General features: G+C 30.7%; 1 protein-coding gene across 3 annotated transcripts in view; it reads left to right on the top strand.

Moving 5' to 3' along the window:
• Positions 1 to 8729: 8729 nt before the first annotated feature.
• LOC142241826 (uncharacterized) overlaps positions 8730 to 14318 on the top strand; it is a 28982-nt gene continuing 23393 nt past the window's right edge. The window contains exons 1-2 of one of the 3 annotated variants that reach the window (XM_075313653.1): positions 8730 to 8882; positions 12084 to 12453. In XM_075313653.1, the coding sequence (XP_075169768.1) occupies positions 12300 to 12453 (154 nt within the window). In that variant the 5' untranslated portion in view covers positions 8730 to 8882; positions 12084 to 12299. The other 2 variants (XM_075313655.1, XM_075313654.1) reach the window with 2 other exon arrangements.

The raw sequence follows: 14318 nt of genomic DNA, 5'->3' as shown, positions 1-14318 counted from the left end.
CCATTGTATTTCGCTTAAAACGATCCAAACAAGCTTGAGAAATGTTCATTCTTATGCGTTTTTGATCGACTTTTAACAAATGCGGCATCCATTTGCAGAAAGCTTTTTCATCTGTAGTTCTTCATGCAAAATTAAATGGACTCGATCATTTGAGAGATGCCCATGATATTAGGAATTTCACGCACTTTTATTCGTCGATCATTTAATACCATATCATGCACTTTGGCTACAATTTTTGTTATTGTTGCTGTCTTTGGACGTCCACTACGTGGTTCATCTTCAATGCTTGTACGACCACGTTTAAATTCAGCAACCCAATTTTTTACTGTTGCAAATGAAGGAGCACTTTCACCTAACACATTCACCATACCATTATGAATTTCTTGTCCGATAAACCTTTTTTATGTAAATATTTAATGACAGCACGCATTTCTAATTTTTCCATTGTAAAAAATGGCGGATGTGTCTTTTTTGAACACCTGTTTCTATATGAAGGAGTTGTCAGATCGAAACAAAATTTAACATGTGTTCACAGAGATGGAAGTTTCCAAAACACTTAACTTTTTCTGTTTATACCGTGCTTTTTGTGCTAGGCTAAGAAGTTTCCGAACTGCCCTCGTAATTAAAACAATATTTTATGAATATTTATGGTATTTGACCAAAAATCTGAATATTTATTGAAATGAGGCAAAACAGCAAACAAAATGTTTGCTGATCCTATTTAGGAGCTTGTAAGTATATTACAGTGCAAAATTAACATATACCAAAAACTACTTTTGGTTCTTAAATATGCTTTGAGGAAAAATTTATAACCTAAATATTTTATAATTTGTTGTTCATTAGGTCCTGAAGTACAAAAATATAACAGGAGACATCGACTGCTGTTTTTAGCAGACCCCTTAATAATAAAAACATTATAAAAATATTTTCAATTCTGTGCAGTGTTTCCATTAAAATAAATAAAAATATCAAAACTTCTGCCATGTATTTTACTCTCATAACATTTGTATTTAGTGCTATTGTAAATAATACTAGACATACATTGTTGGTCAAGTTGGCCTTTGGTCTGAACGACCCATTAGTTTTAAAAATAAATGAAGAATTGCAAATTTCTTCAAATATTTTTTAATAATTTCTAGATTTGGAAAAAAGGAAGTCACTGGTTATGATGCTTGCCTTGCAAACACGGGCATGGTTTAAATTCCGGTTTCGAACAAACACCAAACAGTGGATTATCTCCTCAGTAATGCTGGTTACATTTCTGAGTGTTTGAAAGCTTCTCTAAAAAAAAGTGTCTTGTAAATTTAAGGACCATTGTAACTTTCACATAGTTCAACAAATTTACTGTAATATAGTTCATTTTTCGTAACCACAACGAAAATTAACTTAGCTAAAGGAAAACTTATAAAAATTCAGTAAATGTTTTTTAGTTCACTAACTAAGAAATGGGAACGATTTTTCCTTAAATAAATTTCCAACACAGTAGTTAATGCATCGTTGATTCTATTATAAAAATACATGGACAATATAAAAATCTTACTACGAAATGTGGACAATTTACTAAGAAAAAAATTTGTATGGAAAAAAATTTTTGTAGTAAAAATTAACTTAACGACATTACCGATTCGTATGATGGCTTCCTACAGATTATTTCCCTTTTTATTATAAGTTGGAGTGTTTTTCCTCACAATGAACATTTTAGATAAAGTAGAATAAAAAGTAGTTAATATAATCCTTGACGGGTGTATATAATTTTTTATAGATTCCTCATAGATTTGGTATATATTTTACCTTAACTTATAGATAGAATTCCAACTAATCAATAAACGTGCTACTGGAAAATGTGAGTGCATCATGTGAGGGAGTTTTTAGAGACATTTTGTGTATATCTCGTATGATTGTTTGTGTTTGTTATTGCGTCATTTATGCTGTTGTTGGTTGTTTTGATTCTAGATACAATGGAATGTTCCTTGTGTGTTGTTTGTATCTTTTGTGGTTAGAGTTGTTTTCTTGCAATAGCGAGATCAGAAAGGGATCGTGTGTGTGTGTGTGGAGTTGTTTTTCTTTACGGTATGTATCCTTTATGACTATTTGTGTCTTTGAGTTTTATTGCTGCATTCAGTTCTGTTGATGCATTTATGAAGTGCACACGTGGATTTAATTTTGCAAAATTGTACGTGCGGTATTGGTGTTTATTAATGAAAATATATTTTAGAAACTGAGAAGTGAATGATGTGATGTTAGAGTAATCAAAAACGCTTTTTATTGATAAAAAAAAAAAACAAATAACAGATTAAGGAACTGTATATTTCTGTTAATAGTTTAAAATTAGTGCGGATTTTTAATTGATTTACATAAAAAATATACAACATGAGTGGTAAAGGATGATTTATATTTATTCTACATCTGGATCACAGGTTGGAGATGTAACAATTGTTTTTGAATCTATATTTTTTATGTTACAGCAATTCCTACAGGTGAGTACTAAGTTCGAGTTTAACCGCTAAAATTAAAAAAAAAATCACTAAGAAAAGTATAAAACTATACGTCTTCGATACAAATTTACATAAAACTTGATGGAGAATAGCCCAAACCAAGTTTTTTATAAAGATTATTTTTTTATAATGGATTATTAAAGAAAACTTATCATGAAAATTTCCATTTTAGCCGCTAAACTCGAAATTAATATCCACCTTAAATATTAAATGCTACACTGAAAAGTGGAAATTATGTCTAATTTTATAATATTTTTTATTTCAAATATATTCTGAGAATAATTTCAATAACGCCCCATTAGTCCATGGATGTGATTCTAATAATGTACCTACTGGATGGATTTTTCAATGTGGTAAGTTTTTCTATAAACGGTATTTTGTCCGTTTTTAATAAAACCAAAATTTCAATTTATTAAAAATAATTATTTTTATTTGCAGGTAGACAGGCCTTGTAATGGTAATTTTTTGGAGTATTCTTACTGTTTAATGCTAACTAAGCAGACATCTTTATTGGCTCTAGAAAATACTCTTGAAAGCCGTAGGTTAAAAATATGAACAATAGAATTCGATAATATTTTTCTTATATTTTGTATAACTTTGCAATTTCAGATGCTTATAAGACAAATCCGCGCAACAAAAGTTAGCCAAAATCGATTAAATTGGACAACAATTCAATGACTATAGCAACTTATGCCGCATATATCTTTCATATGGATAGAAAACATGGAAATTTAAATTAATTAGTTAGTCCTAATAACATTGAATATTACTCTTTTGAATAAGCAATTACTAACTACCGACAAGTAACTGCATCCAACGTACGAATAAAAATATTTCCTTTATTGTATATCATAAGCCATAGTTTTGTGTAATATAATAATAATTTTTTGAAATAAAATACTGGTGGTTATAGAAAATTGACTTGTTTTGTACGAAAAATTTCTTAGTTGTATACAGGCTTGTTGTACCTTTGATTCCTCAATTTCTCTACTTTTTTGAAAATTATACCGACAAACAGTTTATTTCAAACCAATTTCTTAATACAAGTTTCCCAAAAAATTGTTCATTTTTCCGGATAGCAGGAATATTTTGAATTAGTTTAATTATATTCTTCCCACAGCATAGTAATAATGAACTAAAATACGATGCAATACATGAACTAATTTATAAGAAAATCATGAACTTATCTAGATGAAAAAAATCTTTGGCGCCGAATCATGGTCATTCTTACTATGGGTTAGTTCATTTTTCTTAAAAAATAGTAAACTTTTTTTTCGGTGTATCATCGCAATGGGAAACTATGTTCCGGTTTCGAACAAACACCAAACAGTGGATTATTTCCTCAGTAATACTGGTTACATTTTTGAGTGTTTGAAAGCTTCTCTAAGAAGTATCATCGCAATGGAAAACTATGTTCGGATTCGGCTGTAAACATGGAATTGGGCAGCATACTATGCGTCTAAAGGGCACCTTATACGGTCGGATAAACCCTGCGACACAACACGTTGCGGCGACAAATCCGATTGTATAAGGCCGTGTTCGGCTGTCGCGGGGACGTGTTGGCATAAAATCAAAACAACTTTGATTTTTTCTGGTTGGGTGGTACAAACCATTGAGTGTAAGGGGATGTTCGACAAACATTATCAAAGACAAATTTATTTTTACATTAAAAACAGGCATTTCTGCAATGAAATTAATGATGGATCGCCAATTCTGGTTGAAAATTAAAGAAATATATAAATCTAAACCAGTATTGTGGCAAAAACGTGGACAAAATTCCACCAAAAATTCAACCAGGCGACAAATATTTTAAATTCATCAAGTAATTTGTAATATATTAAATGTCGATTACTTCAGGAATCATTGTTTTGACACATATACCAGGATTTTTTTTATTATTTTCTTCCATTTTTTCAGTAAAAAATGGTTTCACCCATAAATCTTCGTACAACTTCATTGTTTGTTTATGCTTCTTCTTATTTTTTCATGTTGTCATCACATTTGTTCGTGCAGTGTAAGGGTAAAACTTGAACGAACACACAACAAATAGACGAACCTCTGTCGGAGTGTTTATCCGACCGTCTAAGGTCCGCTTAAGTAAGCCTGACTGTCAGCGTTGCCACAATGAATTTTTATTTTTGTCCAACATTTTTCTAAGATTGGACCAAAATTCGTACCAGCGGACCATTTTTTAAATCAAATTAATATCATTTAAAAGTTAAAATGTTTCCAAAATTCTACGTCGATAGAAAATTTGTCAAATTTTTAATTCTATTCAAAATTTTTATTTCTATAGAAAATTTTGTCAAAAATTGTCACAGTTTTATTACTATAGAAAATTTTGTCAAAATTTTATTTCTATAGAAAATATTGTCAAAGTTTCTATAGAAAAAAATTTTATTACAGTTTTATTTCTATAGAAAATGTTGTGAAAATTTTATTTCTATAGAAAATTTCTCAAACTTCCAAAATTTTATTTCTATAGAAAATTTCTCAAACTTCCAAAATTTTATTTCTATATAAAATTTTTACAAAATGTTCACACAATTTTGTATCTATACAAAATTCTTTTAATGTTTATTTCTGTACAAAATATTGTTAAAATATTATTTCTATAGAAAATATTGTTAAAATTTTATTTCTATAGAAAATGTTGTCAACATTTTATTTCTATAGAAAATTTTTTCAACATTTTATTTCTATAGAAAAATTTTATTTTTTATTTTGCACCAAAATGGCAACCCTGCTGACTATACCTACCCTAAATTAAGCCCGAATGTAACATAACTGCCAAAGTTTATTGCTATTTCAGTAGCGATGTTTGCCAAAAAAAAAAAAAAAAATAATAGCAAGCACGTTTCTAATTCAACAGTATTTGTTTGCTATCTCAGCAGTTAAAAATGTTTCCTGAAACAACTACATGCTACTGATTTCCAGCTTGCTTTTCAGCAAACAAAAACTTCTGGTTTAGCAAACTTTTTTGCTGTTATGTATAACAAAATTTTTTGGATGAAAGTAATCATCAAGCTAACGAACGATTCGTCAAAAATTCCATATTGATATCTCGAAAACCAGAGTTTGTGGAATCCTAATTGTTGCTGTGTCCGATAGTAAATTATAAATAATGAGTTCATGAGAAATTTCAGGATTTTCTAGCAAATGTATCTAAAGTTGTTTTAGTTTCAATCTAGACGAACGATTCGTCTCGAGTCGATTTTGTGTTTCATGAACAGGCAGTAAGTACACGTGAATGGGAAAACAAACGCACCTATTAATGCGGATTGAAATATGTTGTGACAGTTTTAAAATTACCCACGATATCACAAAAACGTCACAAATGCTATTTAAATGTTTAATATTTCTTTTTAAATTTAAAATGAGAAAATGTTGGTATGTTTAATAAAATTATACGTATCAATGTTAGACATAGGTTCGAAATACTTCAATAGAGACGAATCCAATAGATGTTAAGTTTTACAAAAGAACACACTTGTATGTACATTGCAACGTTAACAGATATTTACTGGGTAAAAACAATATAAAAACTAAATGGCTGTTTTAATGCAGCAAAATGCTTCGTACTGTCAAATTTGTGGCAATTAGTCGTTAATTGTCATATGACGTGCGAAAAAAAAAAAAATATATATATATATGTATATAAAGAGGGCACCATTCCATAGGTTAATGCATTTGGGCAGATATAATTGCATTGAGTGGTGCTATATACCGCACCATTGCTCAAGCGTGACCACAGTTGACATTGCAAGACAATGATAGGAATATGTTATTGATGTTATGCCGTAATTCCACAATTCCAAGATTTCTTTTAATTAAAATGTATTTATATTAATGAAATTTGTCCTTAACATTGAGTAAATTTTTCTATAAGTGACGTGCAAATATCTTGAGGATATCTATTCTAGACGTCTCAATGAGATTGACTTTTCAAGGCAATGACAGGAAAATGTTATAGATGTTATGCCGTAATTGCACAATTCTAAGTTTTCTTTTCATCAAAATTTCTTTGAATCAAATTTTTCCATAATATTGTGTATATTTTTCTATCAGTGACGTGAACATATCTTTGGGCGATATTTTTAGACATTCCGATGAGATTTAGTTTTACCCATCTAACAATCACACACCTGTTTATCATAGTTTTATGGTATTAAGTACATCGTTTAATTTTTATTTATCAATCAATGATGAGGTGAAGGGATGAATCCATTCCTACGGATATCGTTTAAAATTACAAAACAAGATGACCAGATTTTCCATATAAATTTAAATCAATGTGACAACAACTCGTTTAACCATATTTTCTTTTCCGAGTTTAGAAAAATAACGAACATCAAATAGATTTATGTTTGATTTGCTCTGTCATTCCCTGTTGAATACAAAATACAATACAATACAATACAAAACAAACATAACATACGTACACCCAAAGAAATTTGTTAGTAGGGACAGCAGAAAAGTCTGCTAAAACAGCAGAAAGTCTGCTGAAAAAGGGACAGCAGTCACTGTTTGCTGAAATAGCAAACATTTCTGCTATTTTTTAAGCTCGATTGCAGTAAAACATGTTTTATTTTGGCTGAAACAAATAAAAATGTCAACTGACATATATTGTTTTAACATAATTAAAACAATATCTATAGTATTTGACCAAAAACCTGAATATTTATCGAATTGAGGCATAACAGCAAACAAAATGTTTGCTGATCGTATTTAGGAGCTTGTAAGTATATTACAGTACAAAAATATACCAAAAACTACTTTTGGTTCTTAAATATGCTTTGAGGAAAAATTTATAACCTGAAAATTTTCTAATTTGTTGTTCATTAGGTCCTGAAGTACAAAAATATAACAGCAGACATCGATTGCTGGTTTTAGCAGACTTTTTTCTATGAGTGTAAACTAAATGAAACACACACACACGTAAAAGTCTAATGCAACTGTCGCACAATTACAAACAAAACATATTTTTTTAACGGAAAAATATTTTTTAAAGGGATTTGAAAACTCTGGAATGTGTAACAATACATTCTGCACTATATATTTGTTCTACAAAATATGTCAACAACGAATTGATGCTTGTTTTACAGCGAGATAAATAAAATATAGTATTGAACTGAAACGACGATAATGCTGCATAAATGTTCCGACTAAGCTTGCGCTATGTATTTTAAATGCTACATTAAGTGTGGTATTTTAATGAAGGTGTGTTTCATCTGGTAAAGAAAACAATGACAAAATATTACAGAATTATTGCAAATTCATAGTTAGGTATATATATGAAAACAAGTTCTCTGCTCGATTCGGATGGAATTATTATAAGCCCATTCTTTCGAGGTATGACATAGTGGGTTACGTTATCTCAATCCCTATACATATGTCATTTGGCCAGTGTTCCCGTATCACTTGTGCCCACAACTGTTTCCATAGAATGTGTATAATTTTGTTATGTATGTATAATGTATAAGAATGTTAGGTTAGGTTAAAGTGACAGCCCGGTTTATTGTTAGGCTCACTTAGACAATTCAGTCCATTGTATAAGAAGAAAAACATATTCATCATCTCGCCATGTCATCTCTGTAAATGGCGTCACTAGGGTAAAGCAGAATTTCCATCATTTATTTTTGTGAATAAACATATCGCGTTGAAAATTTTTACATCTTAAATAATCTTCATTTTATTTTATTTCTAAATGAACATCTACTATATAAATTTTCAAACAAGTATATATGCATGTAACCGCATATCATTACACTTTTTTGAGTTGCATTCAATAAATGTTATGTTATAAATAGGCGATCTTACATTGCCGATAAGAATGGTCGCGTAAATGTCCAAGAGTGACAATTACCAAATATGTTTTTTGACCACATGTTTAGACAAATTCCTCAAGGCTTCCTGAATCAAAGAGCGAAATGAACAGATTCACTTCGTTTGATGTACATTTCTTATGGGAATACTTATACCACATTTAGATCCGGTTAGACAAGATTGTTTTGATATTCTGAAATTCGTAATGTTGCTATCCGTAGCACTATCACTTGCCATATCATTGGGAATCCCTGTATTAAGCGCTGCTGTCAAATGCACGTCTCTTGTTGCTCTCCTGGTTTCTATTGGTGTGTTTCAACTCTTGTGGTTGTGGTGATTGTGGCTGCGGCTATGTTCATAACTAGTGTTGAAGACGAAGACAGGGCTCTTTCAGTGAATGTTGGCATAAACCACCTTGAGTTTAGTCTGTCATGATACGCGTTTAGCGGTGGTTCGAGTAAATTTTTTGACGGCAACGCTTACACTTACTAAAATACTCAACGAATACGCGCGGCTACCGCACATACGTACACATACGTTTTTATAAAGTATTGGTGACTTGTGAGTGTGTGTGTATATACATATATAAGGCATATACTATGCGCGTGTGTGCTTTTGTGAATTTGTCTTATATACGAAAGAACTGAAATCGATCGAATAATATTTCGGTTTTTATTGAAATCTGGTACAAAATGTTAACGCTATAAATGTTACATTCAATTTGTATGCAAACATTGTAGTGCGTTTCTTCACAACAAAGACAACAAGAAAATGAATATATATATATATATATATATATATATATATATATATATATATATATATATATATATATATATATATATATATATATATATATATATATATATATATATATATATATATATATATATATATATATATATATATATATATATATATATATATATATAAAATAGAAAGCAACAAAAGACCAAAAGACCAGTTGCATTCACATATTCCACAATGTTATAACATTAAAAGCTAATAATTTGAAATAATATTCGAATGTCCCATTTCTTTGTATGGATATAGTACATACATACATAAAGTTTCACATGGATGCAAATGACCCACACAAAGCATCTGTGTTGGAATTTACCTTATTCAGTATAAAAAGTTGTATAGATAATGGGTGTTTCTATGTATGCTTATAAAAGTTTTTGGACTTAAAATGCCGTACACTTTTACAATCAACTGTCCCATTTCATCTATTCATGCAATAACCACTATGACTATGTTATCAGTCATTTCATATGTGTTTCTTTTTGCATTCACAATGTATAACATGCAAATTCACGCAGGCATATGTATAAGCGTGGATGTGGTAGTTACATCGTGTCTAGTATTGGGTTTGTTGCTTAAATCTTTTGATTTTTGGGTTCCATCGATCATAGAATAAACTGATGAGATATATTTTGTTAAGTGTCAAATAAAACAAATAAAAAAACAAGAGATATTATTTTTTAATTTTTATCATGGAGAAGTCATTTTGATCAACATACCGCCTAATATGCAGCAATAGCAGGTTGCAAATATTTTTGTTGCGTTGAAGATTCCAACGAATATTGTTCAAAGAAAGAAAACTACAATTTCGCAAGAAATTAAAAACATGAAAATTGGATGACAAATATCTTTAAAGTAGCTTATAAAAGTTAAGAAATTAAGGAATTTATTAAACAAGAGATTGATTTCGTATATCGGAAATGTCTGCAGAGCACTGACTAATTTCATGTCACCCCGAACAGTAAAAGCAAAGTAAACCTTTTTTTATCCATAAATGTGACTGATTAATATAGAAAAAATATGCAAAATAAGAATAAAAGCCGTATATATTTGTCATACAAACAGGTTCTCCACACAAATAGTACACACTCATGTTGTTTGTGTAAAAAAACCTTCATCTTCTATAATGAAACAGTACACAAATTCGAACTCTTTTGGATATCTGCAAAACCTGAATTCTAAATACCAGTACTGAACAGTTTGATCAAATTAAAACATTTCTTGCGTTAAGTCAGAAATACGCTCGACAATCAAGCTTCATATGTACATTGGGATGGGTGTGTTTGTATGACTAGCAATAAGGAGTTTTTATTATTATCCAGGTTAATCCTATGTGTATTTCGATAGGGATATGTCGGATGAATTAAAAACAATTGATAAATGGCACCTAATGGATTTTTAGAGTATAAAATTATTACTTAATTTTAAAAAGACGATGCAGTATCTAAACTAACAGAAATAAAGGAATTTATTAACTTATTTCGCGCAATCGTTTCTTGTATCTGAAATCTTTAAGAAAATATACATAAACAAGTGAACCAACAAGAAAGGAAAATGTAGATTAAAGTTTATAAATAATAAAGTAAACATTTTTCGACAAATTCAATAAAATTTGTTATCACATCACACTTCCAAAAATCTCTTTAACTAGATTTTAGTTGCCAATTGCCTTATAAAAAAGGGATTTCAAATCCACTTTTTGTAGATTTTGAGTGAATGGGTTATTGGAGATAATTATTTTTTTTTTCAGTTTTCATAATTCATTTCAGTCATAATTTATTTCTATAAAAATTTTTGAATTTTCCCCTTTTTTAGATCAGTTTATTGAACAGATATTGTATAAAAATTGTACGGTCAAAAATACTGTATTACCTAGCACAATAATCATGAGTAATAATATTACATAGGCAATGATATTTAATTTAAACTTAAAATAATATTCTACAACAATAACTTACGGGTTTATACAAACTTAACAAAAGTTAATTCTAAAATGCATTTTAAGAAGTTTAGAGCGGGTAGTGCCAACCGCCCAGAGATGATGATGCCTCCTATATACAAAACAGTCAATTGAATTCATCTTTTTATAGTTAACGAATCAATTCGACCTACCCTTAGGTGCAAATCGATTTCTTTGTCCCTAGGTATGTGTAGTTATGTACTCGTTTTTACATATGTTGCTGCCCTATTAAATTAGATAAAACGTAAGTGTTTCAGGAAAGAATTCAAATACTATACACGTAACTACAGTATTAACTTCTGTATCTAAATGACATTAAAAACAAAAAAAATGTGACTCCAAGTATGACCTTTGCCGCAACGACTAAATGAGGTTCTGTTTGCAGATCTTAAAGAAAACGACCACAACAAGTGTGGAAACTACGAAGTGAAAAACAAAATGTGGATAAGAAACAACGCAGATTACTTCGAAATATCGTAAAACATTTTTGTGTTGGTCTATTCGTGGTTGGCGTTTTGACCGTTGGCGTTCGGTGTCTAATCTATTAGAAAGAAATAATTTGTGAAGCCCACAAAAAATCAAAACTGTTAATAAGTGCCATTGCAAAGAAACGGTGAAAAAGAAACTTGACTTCAAAACAATCCAATTGATGTTGTGGTTTAATGAATGTGTAGTTGATAAATACATGCGCAAAGACACAATACCATATTCAATATACCCGTGCATTCACACATACGTACGGCATGACCAGATAATGTGGCACTCAAGGTGAATTACAAAAGTATTAACAGCGAATGGAAAAAATTGTTTCGTGGTGCAAAAACAAGCAAACCGAAGTAGAAACCAATGGCTAATCAATTCGATATTTAAAACAATGGGAGGGGAAGGCAAACAACTATATATTTGAAATGCGCTAGCTGCCAAGAGTGATGAAAAACAAAAAAATTAAAAATGAATATTTTATAGTATTTTCGTATAAATGAAAATCCTCTTTTCAGATTTGAATCGTTTCTCTTATCACAATAAAATCGAATTATAATTTGCCAGTATAACATTGTGGTCCAACATAGTTATTGAAACTCTAGTTCACGCAAATCTTAAAACAGCAGATAAAAACGACTTGTGCTATTGACCATTTTCTACGCTTTTTCTTGTGATTGTGGCTCTGAAGAAAGATAAAAAGTTGAAAAACGAAAAGTTTTTAAATTTTATTAATGACTTTGCCGGGTACGGAGGAGCCAGTGCAGCGCAACCGACTTCGCTGTTACTGGTCTCTTCGATATGTTAAAACACTGCCGCCGATATTACTCCTGGTGGTGATGACGACGACAACTATGTCGATGATGAGTAGCAGCGTTAACGCACAAGGTGAGTGGCTTTTACACTTGTTTACGAAATAACAACAATACAAACCCACATGCCCGCTAACACACACAAAATATTTTGCCGTTTTATTTTTGCCTTATTTGTTTGATCCAATCTGGGCATAAAGCTTCTCCTACAAAACAAAGGTATATCCAGTCTTAGTCATAGCTTACGGTTTTTATAATAATCTCGACATACACGAGAAATGTGGCAACTTGAAGAAAAGTTCTACAAATGTATACTACGCAGTAGAATATTAATTAGGAATGTCTTATACTAATAGAATTCAAATTTAGTATATGGCAACTTAAGACATCTCTTTCTTTCTCTCAGAGAAAACTCTATTACTTAAATTTGGGTGTTTCAAATGGCATATTCATATATGTAATAGCATCAACTTTAACCCAAATAGCTAAATTATTCCCTTATTATTATTTAGTTTAATAAATGATAATAATAATAAGTAATAAAAAATCATCTTTTTAATTAAAATTAGATAAACTTTAAATTCACTATCTCAAATATTTCTTGATGGTCATTTCCAATATACTCTTCCTACGATTGTCTCCAAGGCATGAAGTGTGCTTGCCTACAGTGGCCACGAATCTGCCAAATCTGCTTGGTAAAGTGAAATATACAATGATAGGAAAAGCCAAACAGCATGCAACTGATCACAGCTATGGATGCACGTGCTCGAGCACATTGAATTCGATTAGATAAAGAAGCTATTAGCAAGCACCTAGAATGATTAAAAACTCGAACTGATATCACCACCATTATTAACATATTTGTGTGTTTTCATGTATTTGCAAAATACGTTTAAATGGTATAAAAACATACACACTTGGAGTATTTATCTCACATATAGAATTAAAGTTGGGAGCAAAGCCATACTACAAACAGAAAATCTTCGTTCACATTCTCAGAGTATGTTCGTTTCTTAAGTCTTTTGTTTTCTATAAATGATGGGGTTTATTCGTAAGTAGCTCTCGTGCAGTTTACTCCTATTTAAATTAGGAAAAATATCGTCAATGTGTAAGAATGTTTTCAGTAGCCAACGTTTTCTTCATCAATGCCCATTGGTAAATCGAAAAGCAGCCTCATATTTCGGGCAAAAAAAAACGAAAATACATTTAATGTCGATGTATGCAGAAGCATTTCAAGTTGTTTAATCTCTTGCAAAGCTTTGCATGGTTTGAGCTCTGGGTTATGGAAATTTTTTCTGGAGCATAACACTAGTCCACCACCAACCAAACGGCCTCTGCCTTCTCCACCCCATCTACATCTTTAAGTGTACCACCTACCGCAATGTCCGAGTATTGCGAATAACGAATTGGAGTGAGTGAGTTTTGCTATGGTAGTGAGTGGGCAACGTAATAAAATTGTACATTAACAAATTTTCCAACAAGTTTTTCTAGTTTTTGATGTTTGTTTTGAATTTTTTCTATGCAGTGACTACTGCCACTACTATTGCGGTAGTAGTTTAAAACTCGAGCAAATCTTTATGATAGAAAAATATTTTGTTGTGGTCGTTAGGAACGATTTCAAATGGAAGATAAAAATAAGTAAAACAGAGCAACAAAAAATCCTTGGTGTAAGCCACTTGGTCTTACATAAACACAAACACCTGCTGATGATAATTTAAAATTTTGAGAAACTGATTGAAAGGTAAATGGAGAAGTTATCTCCAGAAACATAAAAAGCAATACCACTCTTTTGATTTAGATAGACAACAAAACAAAGTTGTTTGTTTAAGCAGTCTTCTTGGCAACTTACCACTGTACTTTCGGCTAAAAGAAATTGGCTTTTTCTGCAACGCAAAACTATTACCTCGCTAAATATTTTCTATTTTTTAGAAAAACAATTTG

The sequence above is a fragment of the Haematobia irritans genome, chromosome 5 (genome assembly GCF_050003625.1).
Source record: "Haematobia irritans isolate KBUSLIRL chromosome 5, ASM5000362v1, whole genome shotgun sequence".
Lineage (NCBI taxonomy): Eukaryota > Metazoa > Arthropoda > Insecta > Diptera > Muscidae > Haematobia > Haematobia irritans.
The sequence above is the reverse complement of the archived record's forward strand: the minus strand, read 5'-3'. Positions and strand labels throughout refer to the sequence as shown.